The 20,395-nt window shown below is 45.3% G+C and overlaps 1 protein-coding gene across 1 annotated transcript in view; it reads right to left on the bottom strand.

Moving 5' to 3' along the window:
• USP38 (ubiquitin specific peptidase 38) overlaps positions 1–20,395 on the bottom strand; it is a 64,482-nt gene that overhangs the window by 26,533 nt on the left and 17,554 nt on the right. Inside the window, exons 3-4 of the mRNA XM_077279260.1 lie at positions 17,161–17,296; positions 13,569–13,698 (exon numbers count right to left, since the gene is read on the bottom strand). Of these exons, the coding sequence (XP_077135375.1) occupies positions 13,569–13,698; positions 17,161–17,296 (266 nt within the window). The remainder of the gene's footprint in view (positions 1–13,568; positions 13,699–17,160; positions 17,297–20,395) is intronic.

Genomic DNA, 20,395 nt, shown 5'->3' with positions numbered 1-20,395 from the left:
TAAGCACAAACTGCCTCAAAATCTGATAAAACCAAAAAACACAATGATGGACAATGAATCCCCATTCTGTGATATGTACTGGACAAGAGTTTGCCATCATATTTCCGCACACCACAACAGCAATTACCAAGGTCACTGTGAAACGATTAGAAAGCATTATCACAAACTATATTCTGGTCCATATTTCCACTCCCAAGTGCACAAGCATGGATATAAATGCATATTGTATACGCTCTTGCAACAGCTTGCTTCTAGGGTAGAATAGCTGTACATGTAGTATACCGTCAGATGGAGCATTAGTGCAGCACAAATACAGAGCTGTACTACCGCTATACAACATCTGTGCCAACTGCAACAACAGCAGGAAAGTGGAAGGAATATAGAAGCAAGGTCCAACAAATCAGTGCGCTCAAGTATCCCAGCAGATTTTTAATGTGTCTACTGTTTCATTAAACTGCGGACATGTTGGGTGGCATGGCCCAGCGGTATACGCGGTGAGACGTGCCACAGCTCCCGAGGTACTCGTTCTGAAAGAATCTTTTAGTGGCAGAGGAAAGGTCCAGAGACTCACTCACCAACTACCTTGAGGCTAATAGACATTGGGGAGCTGATCTCTTGCAGTATCATGATGTGTTCTAACAAGCGGGGAAAAGATGCAGAAGAGGTACTGTCCAAAATCCAAGATGGCGCCTTCATTACTGGAGGAGGCAGAGAGACGTGATAGGAGATGTGGCAGCATGGCTGAAGCAGTGTGCCCACAGGCCTCCTTCCTTCAGTACCCCGCTCAAAAAGTCGGTGTCTGCTACACAGGGAATGAGGGAAACACCTGGTGAAGGGTCCCATTATATGGTAATCTATAGAGGAGGAGACAGTCCCCTGAGCTAAGGGGTAAGCCCTCAAAAGGCATAACAGATCTACTGCAGCTCCTAAAGGCAAAAGCTGTATCCTCAAAGATGCAAGATGTCCTCAATGCAGCTAATAAATTCAATTTAACCCTTAACACTCTAAAGGGACAAGTTGGCCATACACAGGAATCTATTTCCATAATACGCCACGCTGCAGAACGCACCACAGAAGTGGTCAGCAGAGCCAGTGAGCTGGAGGACGCTCTCCCACCAGTCCGCAGAAATATATTGAGTCACACACAGGCATTGGCAGCTCTGATTGCTAAGGGTACCTTTACACAGTGCAATTTTGATCGCTACGACGGCACGATTTGTGACGTTCCAGCGATGCATTTACGATATCGTTGTGTCTGACACGCTACTGCGATCCGGATCCCCGCTGAGAATCGTACGTCGTAGCAGATCGTTTGAAACTTTCTTACGTCGTCTAGTGTCCCGCTGTGGCGGCATGATTGCATCGTGTGACACAGGTTGTATACGATGTGCGCACAGTAACCAACGGCTTCTACATCGCAAATACGTCATGAAATTATCGCTCCAGCGCTGTGTATTGCAACGTGTGACCGCAGTCTACGACGCTGGAGCGATAATCATACGACGCTGCAACGTCACGAATCGTGCCGTCGTAGCGATCAAAATTGCACTGTGTGAAGGTACCCTAAGGCTGATGACCTTGAAATTCTGCAGAGACACAATATCAGACTAATAGGGGTCCTTGAAAAGGTTAAGTGGAACAAGCCGGATCATTTAAAAAAAAAAAAAAAAAAAAAAGAACCCCACGGTTACTGGATACTTTGGTAAAGATACCTTCACTCCTTTGTTTGCTGTGGAAAGAGCTCACAAGGACCACACAAGAACGGGCCCAGTAGACAGACCACGTAGGCATTTTCTATCACCTATTCATGGTGGTCGGCGCTCATAGCAAGCGAGACTACTGAAGAAAGCAAAAAATAAAAAAACAAAAAAAGTTTTTTTTTTTAAATAATGAAAAATGGAAAAGCTACAGGTCTCGGCAAAAGGCGCCATTTTTTTATTTTTTTTTAAACCAAAGTCAGGATTTTTATTCACCACTTAAATAAAAAAAGAACCTAGACATGTTTGGTGTCTATGAACTCGTAGTGACCTGCAGAATCACAATGGCAGGTCAGTTTTAGCATTTAGTGAACATGACAAAAAAAAACCAAACAAAAAATAACTTTTTTTTCCCAGTTTTCCAGTACACTATATGTAAAAACCAATGGTGTCGCTCACAAGTACAACTCGTCCAGCAAAAAACAAGCCCTCACTTTGCCATTTTGACAAAAAAAAAAAAAGTTATGGCTCAGGGATGAAGGGGAGCAAAAACCGAAAATTCCTCTGGTCACGAATGGGTTAATAATACTTTAATTTTTTTTTTTTTTTTTTTTAACACTTACTTTAATAGTCCCCTTAGGAGTCTACAAGCTGCGATCTTCCAGTCGCTTGGGCTACACATAGCAGGGCTTTATCTCCTATAAATGCCAGCCCTTGGCCATTCAAATGAGATCTGCAATGATCATGTGACAGGGCCACCAATGGGTGGGTCTTATGACTTGCTTTCGTTGCGCTCAAATGCCACATTTAACATGCTAACAGCAGAAGGTTGATAGCGATTCCATTCGCAGAGGGTAGGAGCACAAGACAGCTGATCAAATCAGCTGTCATATGCCAAGAAAGATGCGGGCTCAGAGCAGGAGCCCGTATCCATCAAAGGGGGGGAAGGGGGTAGATGACCTTTACGTCCAAAGTCGTAAAAGAGTTGAGGAAAGCAAGAGATGCGGGACATCAGGTTGGGGAGGACAAAAATCTTTTTTCCCCAGATTTCTCAGTGGAGGTCCAGAGCAAAAAGGTCCCAGTTTCTGGATATAAAGAGGAGGATGAGGACACTGGGCCTGCAATACTCGATCTACCCGGCCAAGCTCAGGGTGGTCGCCCTTGAGACTACATTTATTGAATCCTCAAAAGATACACTCAAATGGCTGGACAGTCACAAGCAACAAATCAGATAGGAGGCTGGAGGGGACCGAGACAGCCCTAATGAACATTGATGCCGAAAGTCCTTTTTCTCATGACGTGCTATTAATTCCTTCCTGTTGCAGGACTGTGTCCTCATTTCATGCCAATATGCGACATTAGTACTTTTGGGGCAGGAATTTATGGTTCAAACCCGTGTTCTTTTTACTTTAGTTTCTACATTAGTAATGTGGGTTGTCCAGCAAGACACAAACAGAATATGTTTGTGTTTCTTCCTGAACATGTGCATTCACCTAATGGCTAGAGGTTCGCTTGAGCCCTAACCCTTACCAGAAACGGCAGGTTGGGACGCTTCTGTGTCAACAATTGGATACTTTTAAGAGCCGGAAAAATGGCTAATTCACAAGGATCATCTTCTTACACGGGCGTTCTTAAAAATGGGTACACAGATGGATTTTATTTATTGGAATATTCATGGGTTGAACAATAATTCCAAAATATTTGCAAGCCCGGAATACATTAAAAGATTCAACCCAGCAATAATAGGGTAACAGGAGACCCATCTAACAGAAGACACCGTCAATCAGATACATCAGGGATGGGGTATACTTTACATTCAGTTCATACTAATTACTCAAGGGAGGTTACTCTAATTGTACATATTGGTATACCATTTACGCATATTGACTCCTTCAAAGTCTCTAAGGTAGATTTGTCAAGGTTGGATGTAAAATCCAGCACTTAGATTGTATCATTGTTGTAGTCTATAGAACCTCCGTATTCAACATCCCTGTGAAAAAGATTATTTGAGAGACTGGTGGTATGGCTGGATATACCTCTGGTGATCAAGGGGGAATTTAATAATATTTGAAATCTTCATAAAGATATGTTTCCAGGGGGTAGTGGTACTTTCCCTTTAGGCCGCCTTATCTGAGAGGTGGGATTGACATTTGGAGAGAGAAGTTACCAAGCGTAAAAAGGAATTTTTTTTGTACCTGATCAAACCCTATCGAGAATTAATCTAGAATTATGTAATAGCCAAATGATACCACTAATATCTAAAGATGAATAGGTGATGTATGCGATATGCCATCCATGGCCCATCTAGTGGGCATGGCGTCGCCCACTGGACGGCCATGTCACCAGATAGGAGCAGCCTTGCTCAATACAAGTGTATGGAGCAAGGCCGCACCCACTAGACGGGCCCTGCCCGGGAGTATGTATCACACGTACATCACCACCGTTCCCAGCTCAGAAACTGGTGAATCCTTGCAGCGCACGGTGCATGTGCTGGGGGGAATATTTATAAGTCTCCAGATCTCACTAGCTCTTCCAAGAGGCTTCTGGACTATGTTGTACAAGCAAAAGCAACTAGAGACCCGATTTCAATATTGTTCAAATCTTTGTTATGCAATATTCTCGGTAATCCCATGGTCTGGATCAGGTTTAGATGAGGAAGAGATATAGAGCCCATTTCCTTGGAAAAGTAAGAAGATATTTCCTGGAAAAGCATCTACAGTTGTGGCCAAAAGTATTGACACCCCTGCAATTCTGTCAGATAATACTCAGTTTCTTCCTAAAAATGATTGCAAACACAAATTCTTTGGTATTATCATCTTCATTTAATTTGTCTTAAATGAAAAAACACAAAAAGAATTGTCCTAAAGCCAAATTGGATATAATTCCACACCAAACATAAAAAAGGGGGTGGGCAAAAGTATTGGCACTGGGCTTTAAACTTCTTGATGACACTGCGCACGGTAGACACAGGAACATTCAGGTTTTTGGAGATTGACTTGTAGCCTTGAGATTGCTCATGCTTCCTCACAATTTGGTTTCTCACGTCCTCAGACAGTTCTTTGGTCTTCTTTCTTTTCTCCATGCTCAATGTGGTACACACAAGGACACAGGACTTTAATCCATGTCAACTGGCTGCAAGTGTGATTTAGTTATTGCCAACACCTGTTAGGTGCCACAGATAAGTTACAGGTGCTGTTAATTACACAAATTAGAGAAGCGTCACATAAACTTTCGAACAGTGCCAATACTTTTGTCCACCCCCTTTTTATGTTTGGTGTGGAATTATATCTAATTTGGCTTTAGGACAATTCTTTTTCTGTTTTTTCATTTAAGACAAATTAAATGAAGATAATAATACCAAAGAATTTGTGTTTGCAATCATTTTTAGGAAGAAACCGAGTATTATCTGACAGAATTGCAGGGGTGTCAATACTTTTGGCCACAACTGTATTACTGTGAAACAGAGAAGATCCCAGCTATTTCTTATTCATTGAGGATATAGAAATAATCATGCCTATGTCCAAGATGTAGCGAGGAAGGGGCAGACGTGGTTCATATGTTCTGGTAATACCGTAAACTTGGGGCATTATGGACAATGTGGGTAGGCTGGTTAGAGAGGTATACAACATTTGATTTCCTCTGAATGCCAAATCTTGCATTTTATGGAGTGGGAGATATTGGAGCCTCTCCTCCACTATTGGCAATAGGTAAAAAGGAGATTGTGTACTCACCGTAAAATCTTTTTCTCCGAGCCAATCATTGGGGGATACAGGACCATGGTGTTATGCTGCTTGCCACTAGGAGGACACTAAGTAAACACAAAGAGTTAACTCCTCTGCAGTATACACCCCTTGACTGGCCGGAAACGACTCAGTTCGGTAGTAAAGCAGTAGGAGAAACCAAGACAAGTAAACTGTCAAAAACTGAGGAACAAAATCCAACAACAAACAGCCGTTAGGCTAACAGGGTGGGTGCTGTGTCCCCCCAATGATTGGCTCGGAGAAAAAGATTTTACGGTGAGTACACAAAAATCTCCTTTTCTCCTACGCCTCATTGGGGGACACAGGACCATGGGACGTCCCAAAGCAGTCCCTGGGTGGGGAGCAATTGCACTGCTAAAACCCCATGTACCACTGGCTTACTGAGGTACCGCTGTCTGCAGAATGCACCTGCCAAGGGCAGCGTCTGCCGAAGCCTGGGTATGGATGTGATAGTGCTTCGTGAAGGTATGCAGACTGGACCAAGTCGCAGCTTTACAAAGCTGTTGTGCGGAAGCCTGGTGCCGAATGGCCCAAGAAGCACCGACCAACCGAGTCGAATGCGCCTTAATCCCTGCTGGGCAGGGGTGTTCCTGACGCGGAAGGATTCCTGAATAGTGGAGCGAATCCACTTGGCTAGAGTGGCCTTTGAGGCAGGTAGACCTTTCCTATGTCCCTCTGGAAGCATGAACTAAAGCCAATGATGTCGTTCAAATGTACAACTCATCCCGCAAAAAATAAGCCCTCACATGGCCAAATTGATGGAAAAATAAAAAAAAGTTATGGCTCTGGGAAGGAGGGGAGAGAAAAATGAACACGGAAAAACGAAAAATCCCAAGGTCATGAAGCAGCGATCTGCTGTTCGCTGCTATGTAGCAGAAATTCAGGTGTGCTGTGAGCGCCAACCACAGGGTGGCGCTCACAGCTGCCGGGGATAAGTAACCATAGAGGTCTCAAGGACCTCTATGGTTACAATACTGAAGCATCGCCGACCTTCGATCATGTGACGGGGGTCGGCGGTGACGTCATTTCCGGCCGCCCGGCCGGATGCGGTAGTTAAAATGCCGCTGTCTGCGTTTGACAGCGGCATTTAACTAGTTAATAGGCGCGGGCAGATCGCGATTCTGCCCGCGCCTATTGCGGGCACATGTGGGCACATTGCGGGCACATGTCAGCTGTTCAAAACAGCCGACATGTCCCGGCTTTGATGCCGGCTCACCGCCGGAGCCCGCATCAAAGCAGGGCTTCTGACCTCGGACGTACTATCCCGTCCGAGGTCAGAAAGGGGTTAAGATCCCATGACGCCAAAGGCATTATATAGGGAGGGACCACCCGGGAGACTCCTTGGATGAACGTCTTAACCGGCAGTCTGGAAGCGATCTTTCGTTGGAATAGAACAGACAATGCGGACACTTGTCCCTTGAGCGAGCTTAGCGCAAGGCCTGACTCTAAACCTGATTGGACAAACTCCAGAATGGACGGAATGGAAAAGACCAAAGGAAAACGTCCATGAGTATTGCACCATGAAAAGAAGATGCGCATGGATACGGGTTTCCTAGCGCGAATCATGGTAGAAAAACCCCTGGAGAGAATCCGGCTTGGGCTAAAATCCAGGATTCAACGGCCAAGCCGTCAAAGACAGGGCCCCGGAGTTCTGGTGGCAAATAGGGCCCTGTGAGAGAAGATCCGTGCGATCTGGAAGGCGCCAGGGGGTGTCGGCGGCCATTTGGACGAGTTCCGCGTACCATGCTCGGCGCGGCCAGTCTGGCGCGACGAGAATCACCGGTCTCCTTTCTGCTCTGATCTTCTTGATGACTCTCGGGAGCAGAGGAAGGGGCGGAAATCTGTATGCCAGCTGGAACCGATGCCACGACAGGACCAGAGCATCTGCCCCGATGGCGCAAGGATCGCGAGAACGAGCAATGAACTGGGGAACCTGGTTGTTGAACCTGGAGGCCATGAGATCCACATCTGGCGTCCCCCAGCGAAGGCAAATCTGCTGGAAGACTTCTGGATGGAGGGACCACTCGCCCAAGGCAAGACATTGGCGACTGAGGAAGTCCGCTTCCCAATTCTCCACGCCCGGTATGTGGATTGCCGAGATGAGCGAGTGATTGGTCTCGGCCCAGCGCAGGATATGGGAGACTTCGAGCATGGCTGCCCTGCTGCGGGTTCCCCTTTGTCGGTTGATGTACGCCACACGGCTGTGGCATTGTCGGATTGAATTCTGATGGGATGGCCTGCGAGAAGGTGGTGAAAGTTGCGTAAGGCTAGAGTGATCGCTCGGATCTCCAAGATATTTATTGGGAAATGCTACTCTCTTGTGGACCAGCGACCCTGTGCCATGTGGTGATTGAAAACTGCGCCCCAGCCCAAAAGGCTGGCATCGGTGGTCACCACTAACCAGCACATTGGAAGAAAGGACTTCCCTTGGTTCAGGGAGGACTGTAGCGACACCACCTGAGGGTCTGCCTGACCTGTGGGGGGCAGGCGAAAACGACGGTCGAGGGAAACCGGGCTCCTGTCCCAGGCTAACAGAAGCGCTTGTTGCAAGGGACAGAGATGGAACTGCGCAAACGGAACGGCTTCCATCGCCGCAACCATTTTTCCGAGGATGCGCATTGCGAAGCGAATGGAGTGAGAGACTGGGCGGGAGAGCTTGCGTGCTCCCTGTTGTAAGGACAAGACCTTCTCTGGAGGGAGAATGACTAACCCGCGGGAAGAGTCCAAAATCATGCCCAGGAAGCAGATTTGCTGAGCTGACACTGGGGATGATTTCTCGAAGTTAATCTTCCAACCCAGGCGAGAAAGAGAATCCACGGTGATACTTACAGACTCCTTGCAGGCCGACTGGGACGGACCCTTGATTAATAGGTCGTCCAGATAGGGCAGAACTACCACTCCCCGGGCATGAAGAATGGCCATGACGGCGGCCATGACCTTCGTGAAGACTCTGGGGGCGGTGGCAAGTCCGAAGGGCAAGGCCACAAACTGGAAGTGTTCTTCTTGGACTGCGAAGCGCAGGAACTGCTGATGAGAGGGAAAAATCGGAATATGCAGATAAGCATCCTTGATGTCTATGGATGCAAGGAACTCTCCTTTTTCCAGGGACGTGACAACGGAACGGAGCGTGTCCATCCTGAAGTGTCGGACCCGTACGAACTTGTTAAGCAGTTTGAGGTCCAGTATGGGCCGTAGGGTCCCGTCCTTCTTTGGGATCACGAAGAGGTTGGAGTAAAACCCCTTGAACCTTTGGTCTCGAGGGACTGGAGCGATGACACCGTCCCTTTGAAGCACCTGTATGGTCTGAAGAAGATGTGACGCCCTTGATTTGGGAGGGGAAGACTGGAAGAAGCGCGGAGGGGGAGGGGGGGGGGGATGGAAAAAAAACTCGATTTTGTATCCGGAAGACACGAGCTCTCTGACCCACTCGTCGTGAACGACTGAGAGCCAATTTTGACGGAACGAAAGAAGGCGTCCGCCTACTTTGTCGGTGTCTGCCGGACACGTCGACGAGTCATTGTGTAGAAGGTTTTAGGGATGCTGATGGCTTAGGGGCAGAAAGTCTCGGTCTGGGCTTCCAGGAACGGTTTGGTCTGTATGAGACCTGGGGATTTCGGTTTTCCCGTCGTCCTGAACAAGGGGAAGAGGAGGACCAACTGGAGTTGGTACGAAAGGACCGGAATCGAAACTGCTGTTGATTCCGAAAAAGCCGGGCAGGTTTCTGCTGGGGAAGATATTTACTCTTCCCTCCGGTAGCGTCAGAAATGATTTGGTCTAGTTTCTCCCCAAATAAGCTGCCCGCTTGGTAAGGCAGAGAGGTCAGCAACTTTTTGGAAGCAGAATCTGCTCGCCAATTGTGGAGCCATAAGGCCCTCCTGATGGAAATTGCGTTTGCAGCCGCTTGCACTGCGCAATTAGCCGCATCTATGGAAGCGTTGACTACAAATTCTCCGGCCCGAGCTATCTGGTTAGCTAGTCTGGCCGCCTCTGGGGGAAGATTACTGCCATGGACGGTAGAGGTTAACACCTCTGCCCAGGCCACCATTGCCTTAGCCACCCAGGTAGCTGCAAAAGATGGAAGGAGAGCTGCTCCTGAGGCCTCAAAGACTGAGCGAGCTAGATAATCAATTTGACGGTCAGAAGGATTTTTGACTGATGAACTGTCGGACAGGGATAAGACTGTTTTGGATGTGAGTCGCGATACGGCAGGATCCAATGAAGGAGAGAGAAGCCACTCCTTCACCAGATCCTTGGAGAAAGGATATTTAACTTCCGTGGCTTTTTGAGCGGTAAAACGCCTTCTCCGGGTGTTCCCTGTGTTTTTGGATAATATCCTGAAACTCAGGGTAATTAGCAAATATCTTTTGGACGCGTTTATTCTTTTTAAAAGATACGACATGTTCCTGAGAGGAAACAGATTCATCGTCCACCATTAGTGTTTTGTTGACTGCCTCAATAAGGGAGTCAAGTGTCTCCTGACCGATAGAAGAGTCTTGGGTTACAGACTCCTCCGACTCGTATACCGAGTCATGTACGCTGCAACCCTCAGGGGAGGGGGAGCGAGAAGATGAGCTCGCAGATGTCGAAGCTAGAGCATAGACAGGAGATGAGGGAATGGTTCTTTTTCTGGCACCTCGAGAGTCCCGTAAAACAGTACGCCCCCTGTGGTCGGACGGCCCCGCACCATCGCCAGATTCTGTCGCAGCCGACGGAGGTGAGTTGTGGCTTAAGGAGGGCCCTCGGAAAGAGTCCAATGCCTTGACCAAGGACTCCATTGAGCGTGACAAGGACGCGGCCCACTCAGGATGGTTAGGCCCGACAGGGTCGGTGGAGACATTGGAGGGGGAGGCAGAAGGCGGCTGCACAGCGGCCGGGTCACAGTTCTGGCACAAAGGAGTAGTGTGAGCACGTGGCAAAGAAGAATTGCAAGTGGCACATGCGGTAAAAAACACTGTGCTTTTTGCTGCCCCTTTTTGCCTCTTTAGATTGAGACAAAGTATATGTCTGTGCCTCCAAGATACTGCAATAGCGGGGATGTGGATGCAGAGAAGGGGTTAAGCGTTTCCCTATAGGGAGGAGCAGCTTACCCGTGGTCCTGTGTCGGTGTCCCCAGGGAGGAAGGAGGAAGCGGTTGCTGCTGAATTCCACGCAGGAGAGGAGTCCCAAGATGGCGCCCGAGATTTGCAGGGCTGTTCTCGTTCTGAACGAGAAGCGCCTGAGCGGTGGGCGGGGCTCCAGCGATGGGTGGGAATTCTAAGCGCGGCCTAGTCCGGCTGAAAAGCCGGGGTCTAAATTTGTGCCGGCTGCGTGCGCGGTGTAGCGCCGAATGATCGCCGCTGTCACCACTCAGCGGTGCCTCTCCCCAGGGACCCGGGCCGCATCCTCCCACGCTGCAGAATGAGGAGGGGACTACTCACCGAGCCTCGATGCGGTCTCCAGCTCAATCGGTCCTCCCTGCGCCGGGGGATGGAGAGCATCATATGTGTGCCTGCCGCAGGGGACTTATGGCTGTGCCACCGTGCTGATGTGCCTGCCGCAGGGGACTTATGGCTACCGTGGGGACTACAAGACGCCGAGGTGAGGGCTTGAGTGCGGTGGAGCCCGGGAGATGCACATGAGTGATATACTCTATGTGCTCGCCCTCCTATATGGGGGAGATCGGGACCGAGTAGGAACCATCGCCCTGGGTTTAGGTTAGGCGTGCCCCATTCGTCGCAGGAGAGGTACGGGGAGGTATACTCGCCGTGCTCGCTTGTTGATAGTTCGGGGGAGAGCGGACCCTAGAAAGGAGTCCGTCGCCCCCTTCACTCCGTTAGATAAAAAATAAAAATTTACAGAAAATAAAAAATAAAATACTAAATGGTGGGGTCTGAACAGACCCAAGTGCCTCCTACAGACACTAAGCAAGAACTGAGTCGTTTCTGGCCAGTCAAGGGGTGTATAATGCAGAGGAGGAGTTAACTCTTTGTGTTTACTTAGTGTCCTCCTAGTGGCAAGCAGCATAACACCATGGTCCTGTGTACCCCAATGAGGCGTAGGAGAAATTCTCTATCACACAAAGTCTATCGCTAAACATTGGCTGTTCAACACGCCATCCTCAATAGAGGAAGTGGTTCACTGCCTAAATACTATTTTAAAGGAGAAAAAAGTTTACATTAAGAGGGCGACCATAGCCAACTTTGGGAAGCAGTGGGGAGACTAGATTAAATGCCCAACTGTGGTATCTGAAGCTCTCGCTAGGGATGTGTTTTTTAATGTTTATTCTCGGTTAACTCTTGTACCTCCAGAGAAACAACTTCTTTGCTCCTGAACATTGAAAAATTGGTCTTTATCAGAATTTATTTATATTGGTCTGCATTTCAAACAAGGGTGGAATAAGCAAGTTGGGGTAGGGGGTTGTTTATTTATATCCAAGAACTGAAGTGATTGCTCTTTCCATAGGCTGTATGATATTATTGTTTGCAAATATCAATGTACTCATCTGATCAGGCATTTTATATAATGTTTGGTTTATGCCTCAATAAAATATTTTGGTTTAAAAAAAAATCTGCTGACATGTTGCAGGTATGAGGAGTGATTATGATGCACCAACCAAACACTAAAATTAAATGGAAGATCCACGCGGCTGATTGTTGTGACTCACCAGCTCAGAGAGCAAAGCAGGCGGTTACTGGGATTCACATACTTTCTATGAACGCATAAGATGTTCTGTTCTGAAAAGAGCTAACTAGAAAAGGGGGAGGAGTGCTCCGTTAAAAGGTTCTGTCCTGTTTTAGCAAAAAGTTGCACTTTTTTTTTTCCTTCTTGACCAATATGGGACAGGACTTGAAATGCCGTGCATATTAGAGAGAGTCCTGGCCCCAAGACCTTCACCTATTGTTCTAAACACTTGTGCTGGAGCGCTTTTCGATTAGCGCATGCAAATAGCAGTGTATGGACCGATAGACTTTCTATTGACTGTGTGTGCACTATTGGTAGGGGTTAGGCTACGTTCACATTTGCGGTCAGCGCCGCAGCGTCGGGCGCCGCATGCGTCATGCGCCCCTATATTTAACATGGGGGCGCATGGACATGCGTTGTGCTGCGTTTAGCGCCGCATGGCCGCAAGCATTGGACGCAAGAAACGCATCAAGTTGCATTTTTTTTGCGTCCAACTTGCGGCCAAAAACGACGCATGCGGCGCAAAACGCAGCGTTTTAGCGTGCGTTTTGCCGCGTTTTTGTTTGCGTTGTGCGCTGCGGCGCCGACGCTGCGGCGCACAACGCAGATGTGAACGTAGCCTTAGTGATGAGCGAATATACTCGTTGCTCGGGTTTTCCAGAGCACGCTCGGGGGTCCTCCGAGTATTTGTTAGTGTTCGGATTTAGCTTTCATCGCGGCAGCTGAATGATTTACAGCTATTAGCCAGGCTGAGTACATGTGGGGGTTGCCTGGTTGCTATGGAATCCCCACATGTAATCAAGCTGGCTAATAGCTGTAAATCATTCTGCTGAGGCGATGAAAACTTAATCTCCGAGCAGTCAAACACTCGGAGGTCACCCGAGCGTGCTCAGGAAAACCCGAGCAACGAGTACACTCGCTTATCACTAGTAGGGGTCTCAGGACCCAAACTTCCAAGAAGTTGCAGGGTATGTCAGGCACTGTCACACATTATAAAATAAAAAAAATTGGGTAGCTATACTTTAAAGTATTATACCTACCAAAAATCAGATAGTTGTTTGATCAGCTGGTGAGACTTCTATACCCACACATAGAGGGCTGTATACAGCAAGATCTGTTATGTACAGACCACTGTCAGCATTGTTAAAGGTGTTGTCTATTATGCAGACAACCTTTTTTTAAATAATATATTCCCTTTAGCAAAATAAAAAAATATTCATATTCACCTCTTGTGCCGGGTCTCCTGAGGCTCGCATGACATTGCTATGCCACGTGAGCACTGCAGCCAATCAGCCGTTAATGGGCTGCTTTGCTTAGATTTTCCTTGGACACACAAAGAAAGTTCGAGAACTGCAGCCCATTAGCAACTTCTGATTGTAGTACTGGACAACCCCTTTAATATTTAAAAAATAAGAATTATGAAATTACATAGGTGAAGTCGTTTACATACCAATTCAATTTTGAGCAATGTGACATCGATGAGAATAGTAAACTTCTGGACGGCAGCCAGGCCCTTCAATAGAGCAATCACCCAGGTCTCCACATGTTGTGCTAGAGGCCAGGAAAGCCAGTCAATCATCCTGGAAGAGAGAGGACAGCAAGTTCTAAGCACTGAACTCTCACCACCAGAGATTCAAGAAAGTTAATCAGAGGATTTGTCTAATGATAGATGTAGTAATCAGCCGGCTGAGGAAGGAAAAGCGCTTCTGTAGCACTCAGGCAATGCTGCTGTACATGATGTGAGAAGAGCCAAAACCCTCAAGTGACTTCCAACCTGAGGACAGAAGTTGTCCCTGAAAATGAATGAATCTCTGAAATAACATGGCAACGAACCAATACTAAAAATATTATTGACAAATGAATACTAAGTAATGATCACATCCACATAAGCAGAGCCCATGCCCGCCTGTCCTGAAAGTTAGCTACATGCTGAAGAATTGACAGAAAAAAAAAAAGTATAAGAGCGTTATATATTCATTATCTATCAAGAGTAAGGTGTGCGACACTGGACAGGCCCTTTAAGAGTTATCCTCTGCGTGAAAGATTGCAGTTTTTTGGCTTGCCAACCTGAATATTGTTCTGCTGTGTTGCTATGGTAAAAAATAATAAAAATAAATAAAAATATATATATATATATATATATATATATATATATATATATATATACATATACATATACATATACATATACATATACATATACATATATATATATATATATATATATATATATATATATATATATATATATATACACCATTATTTCTACTAAATGTCCAAGGTCTGATGACAGCCGTGGTTCTGGGTCCGGACAGCTATACTGTAAGCCAGTCAGTAAGCCAAACCTGCAACTCCCTCATACATGGCTCATGTTTACGTGTTACGTGATATGTTTACTGTGGTATAATGGTAACATCAGGCTTTTCGTCACCATAATGATACAATAATCAAGCTATTTCCTGTTCACTGTAGCAGTTCTGAGATGAGTGCAGGGCTGCAGGCATTCCTTCCCAGTGCCTTTTTCCTATGATCAGTAAAGGAGGAGCTTCACTACTGAGCATGTATATAAAGTGCAGCACAGATTCATCTCATCCTTAGATCAGGAACACAACAGACATTTACAGGACATTTCATAACTTTCCCAAATTCATATAAAAAAAATATTTAGCACATACTGCATTGTACTACTGTACCCAATTTATTATATATTTTAGGAGTTGGAGTCGGTCCATTTTATATCGACTCCACCAAAATGGACAGCGGCTCCACAGCCCTGCTTTAAACCCTGCGCTCTTCCTGCACAGTTCCAGTGTTGGCACATCCTCAGTGCTGAGTGTAAAATGAGATGGACTAGCTACTCAAATAGCCAGTCAGCCAGTCCCCTTCACACAGCACTTTCCAGCGCAGACAGAATTGGAAGTTACTGGGACTGCTGTACTTAAGCATTTTAGTAAATTTTACATATTTATAGTAGCAGTAGATCTGAACACAGCCACACACAAATTTTTCACTAAAATTTAAATCATGTCTGATTCACATGAGAATATCTCATTTGTGACCTTGCACAAGCATCTACTCGTGGTCAAAGCTCCTGTCACTGCTCACATTTCAGTGGCAGAAAATCTGACATAACATTGAGAAAGGGACCAATAATTCTTTAAGGACCAGGCAATCTTTAATTTTTTTTGGGGGGGTTTCGCTTTCTCCTCACCTTCTTTCACAAACCAAATGTCACGGGTTTACCATGTCAGAAGACACTTCCCATTTATATTTAAACGGAGCTGGTTTCTGTTACCAGTGCAGGGGTTAAACTGTTCAGCTTGGAGTCTGCTTGGATGATCTCAGCTGTGCGTTATTAGCCACTCCCCTCTGCTACATATACTGGCCTCAATCTGGATAGCCATTATTAAGTCTTGTACTGCCTGGGAGGTCTATTGTTGGTAGAGGCATTTGGAATTTTGTTCAGTGACTGTTGCGTCGACTTTTTGGCTGTTTGCAAATTCTCATCCTTTCTCATTTGTCGTTTTCTCCCCAGTGTTCTCCTCTGTTGGCTGTGAGTGCATATTTGAATGATTGATATTTTACTTTATCCCTGTATGTCTTTCCTTGTTCATCTGGTATGTGTATATTCCTCACTATTACTCCCTACTTGCCTGGGTGGGGGAGGGGGATGGATAAAGGGCGGATTCAGGAGCCCATCAAGGTGTCTTTATCATCAGAAGTAAATCAGGGAGCAGGGACAGCTAGGGTGCCCCTAGTTAGGGACAAGGAAGGAACCCTGGCCCCACATAATGTGACAACAGACTTGTAAACTTTTCATTTTTCCATCAACAGATGTGTGAGCGCTAGTTTTTTGCGGGACAAGTTGTAGTTTTAAATGGCACCTGTTATTTTACCATATAATGTACAGAAACATGTAAAAAAGTTATAAGTGTGATGGAGTAGTGAGAAAAATGCAAATCCACCATTATTTCTGTTGAAAAGCAATGTCTGACTTTCATTTGTTAATTTTCATAGATCTTTTATTTATTATTACATTTGTCAGATTCAGGCTATTTCTGTGACCATTGTGGGTTTTTCTGTCATTAAACGAGGGGTACCAACAATTTTGACCACGTGTGTAAATAGTGAAAATCTTTCTCCCATGGAGCTCAGCCTGTGGCAGAGCTTTACAGGAGGACCGATATAACAGCGACAAGAGTAGAGTCTTCATCTAACCTGTCATAGCAACCCATCCGTTCTCGCACGAACACATAAAATGGGGGCCGGCGCAAGTTCAGTTTAAGTGCTGCTGTCAGACTGACAAGAGCATTTAAATAGTCAGCAGCAGCAGTGACCGAAACTCGGCGCCAGACGCAGCTTTTAAAAGAAAGATACTTGCTATATAAAATAGCTGGTATCTGCCACAAGCACTGCTCCTGAGCCCCCTGCATACGTAAGGCCCACTTCCCAGGGCATAACTACAATATTCTTTTATGGAACAGAGTTAAAGAAGATTTGTCGCCAGATCTTACAAAATAAAACAGTATACATCATGGAATAGCTCACCCAGCCCTGATGATGGTGGACTTACTTTGAAAATCCATTCAAGAACTACTACTATTCAATTCTTTCTGAATATTTAACATTTTATGAGCAACTATACAAGGCCAGATTTTTTGAATCAATGAACCTGACACTGTGAAAACATTAGAGGGGCCTGGCCAAGCTACTGACAGATTGGCTTTAAAGTCAATAGCTCTATGCTTAGAATTTGCCAAATACATTTTCATGAACAGGGTCTCTGAGCACTGGCAAAAAGCCCTAAGGCAATTTTCTTCTGGAAATCACATTTATCAATCTCTTATCAGGAAATATTTTGGACATTATGGAAAGTTTATGTAAATAACATTTGCACAGTTTTCCATAACGATAATCTACTTGATAAGACTAGTTGAGTGAAATTGTGGTAAAGTTGCCATTAATATGAAATACTTTGCTCGTATTGAGCCATAACCTTTAATGTAGTGCTGTCCCTAACAGTGATTACTAATGTGCTGTACCTGCACAGAGCCTGGGTCATGCTTGCATCCTTTACATTAGGATCCGTTGTCAAACTTCTGATGAGGACAGTGATCATCTGTAAAGGAATATGCTGTACCAGGCTGGCCAAGGCAACAGACGGTTCAAAGGAAGCATCTGAAATAAAACATCCCCAAATAGAAACACATTAAGCAACAGTGTGAATACAGCAAACAAAGTGGTACAGTCAGGATGGCCCCAAAGAACATGGGTAATGTGTCCACAGAAACTGCAGAACCTTAACAGGTAACATAACTAAAGCACAAATGTACAGGCACAAACAAGAAGGCATGTCACCAAGTCATAACTAGCCATTTTATGTTCTTATTTTATTTCCACTGCTACCATGAATATTCCATTTTTTAATGGGGTCTGTCAGTAGAATTAACCCTCCTAAGCCATATATATGGGCAATATTGAAGAAAAAAAAAAAAAAAAGGTGCGGCACTCACCAGTTTGAATTAATGTGAAAAAGTCCTTTAGTCCATTCCTTGGGGTATGGATTAAAACATTATGTGCAGGTGTGCATTTCATATGTTGACTTGACTTGTGCCGGTATTTTTTTTCTTTTAACATTGCATATATATGGGCATACAGGTCATAAAAAAGGTGAATAAAATGACATCTTGATATCTGATGTCTTTTTCCAGAGAAATTCAATTTTCTTTTATGTAAGGCTTCTTTTACACTTGCTGTGATTTTTGTGGCCCATTTTTGTGGGCCTTTTTAGTGGGCCGTATTGCCGTGATTTTCACGGTCTGCCTCAAAAACGGGCTGCAAAAATCTTGCGGATAGCCATTTTCCTGGTTTCGAATACTAGGGAAAAAGTATTGAGAAAAAAAAAAAAAAAGGCGTTCCACGAATTACGGTAATCACGGCGCACCGCAAAAACAAGCTTCTGTTGTTTTTCCGGCCCCACTGATTTTCAATGGGGACCGTGTCCGTAAGCTATGAAAAATAAAGAGCAGGCTCGATATGTCTTTCACGGCCGTAAATACGGCCTTCACGGCCATATGGCATACGGTGCTCAGACAAATTTATGCGGCTCCATAGAAAACTATTGGGGCTGCAAAAAAATGGCAAGTGTAAAAGAAGCCTAAATAAGCTGTTCAGCACTATGGGCCGACATTGATTTTTCTGAGAATCTGCCTCCAGAGTTTATTTTGAATGAAAGGGGGAGTTACCAGCGTGAGACATGTAATAACTGACACTTTGTTTTCATAATCATACACTCCACCGCAGTGAAACCAGAGCTAACGCTGTACAGCAGAAGTGACGTTTGTCTCATTACAAATATTTGCAGCAGCACTTGTCCTCTCCTAATGCTTCAGCTTCCATCTTAGCAGCCAGTGTGGGGAGGGGAAGTAGAGCAGAGCAGGCAGCAATGTGAGAAAACAACTGCAAAAGTGCTTGCTGTGTTTGTAATGACAAGGATCAACTCTGCTGTACTCTCTGGCTTATCTGGACTTTGCAAAGGCATTTGATACTGTACCACCTAACACCTTTATACTGAAGCTCCATGAGCAGGGACTATATATTTTTTTAAATATATCTATATAAAAAAGTAGATTTCTCTTAAAATATCGGATAGCAGATATCAAGGTATCATTCTATTCAGCTTCATATGACTAATGTGCCCATGTAGATGGCTTAGGAGGGTTGATACCACTGACATATTTCCTTTAATACGCTATACAGTTGCTGAGATATGGATCTTTTTATTTTCAGTTAAATTTTTATTCTCTTTTTCCAAGGGGGTGATCCAGAGCAGCCTAAAGACACCCCCCCCCCCCCCAGAGAATCCTGTGAGCCATAATCACTTGTAAAGACCATAAAAATTAGCTCTAAATAAAAAGGCCCATTTCTCTTTAACTGTGTGATAAATTTAAAAAAAAAAATGAAGGAAACTGGTCATCAGTTTTATCATATAACAACTAAAACCATGACTTTCTTCAGCACCTGTGCTGCATTCCATAAATGCTTTCATAACCCCCCGACTCTCCTGTACATCCCCCAAAAACGTTTTAAGCTCTCCCTTGCTGTATGGAAATCGGGTCAGTCCATCCGATGGATGTGGTTTCGGGCCACTCCCTCCGGCTGCTGCTCGCCCTTCCTTCTTTAAATTGACGTGGCTGACACCTTGCGTCGTCCACATTGCCGGGTGAAACCCTGCGTACAGAAATAGCGTCTCGCACCTGCGCACTATGCTTTGTCCTACGGGGGCAGAGCCGAAATCGTAAGTGTGCATGCAATAGGGCAAATAAGGTCATAGTTTTAGTTGTTATATGACAAAACTGGTGACAGCTTCTTTTTAAAACCATAACACTCAGGGGAGTAGTGGGAATAAAATAAGAGCAAACATTGCCCACTTTTACCCTGGTAACAAGTCCTCTTTTGATTTAAAAAGAATTTGTCATCAGGTTATTGCTACCTCATCTGAGATCAACATAATATAGGGGCAGAGACCCTGATTCTAGCGATGTGCCACTAACTGGGCTGCTTACTGCAGTTTTATCTACTGCAGATCCACAAGTTATCTAATACTGTGCTCTGTATAGCCTGTGTACACTGTGCATAAGCAGAAAGCTGCCAATCAGTGCTGAGGGTGGGGTGATACAGAGAACATGAATATGGGGGACTACCTGGCAGCAGATTTATTAGTCCTCTAGTGATCGTCTCCTACAGGAGGTTTTATCAAAACTAGACTTAGCCAAGGAATATAAATCTGGGTCTCTGTCTGTACATGATGCTGCTCTCAGATTGGGTGGCAAAAACCTATTGACAGACTCTCTTTAAGAGGACTGAACAATTGATTGGAGTGGGTCTGCTTCATACAGGGAACAGCTTCATGAGGCTACAGGGATCCTGAAGGAGAAGTCTTCCCTCTATGATGTCAACTTTTACATGGTTTTACTCATTTACTGCATTTTTCTGTATTTTGTAGTGTAGCTTCATCCCACAAAACTACCCGTAGGTGTAAATATAAGAGCTGGTAGCTAAGAATAAGTTGAAGGCTTAAGTGTACCTACACTCATTCTCTTGCATGGTGAGACCTTCTGACGTTGTGTACGAACTGGGCAGAACAGTAGTTGGGGCAGCTATACCGTGCCAGGAAGTATCGCCCAGGGTGCATATGCAATGTACCACACCAGCAGATCTAACTGCTTGATAGCATAAAAGTGTAAGCAGATCACATGCGCATCATCACAGATTTTT

Source organism: Ranitomeya variabilis, chromosome 1 (genome assembly GCF_051348905.1).
Source record: "Ranitomeya variabilis isolate aRanVar5 chromosome 1, aRanVar5.hap1, whole genome shotgun sequence".
NCBI lineage: Eukaryota > Metazoa > Chordata > Amphibia > Anura > Dendrobatidae > Ranitomeya > Ranitomeya variabilis.
The sequence above is the reverse complement of the archived record's forward strand: the minus strand, read 5'-3'. Positions and strand labels throughout refer to the sequence as shown.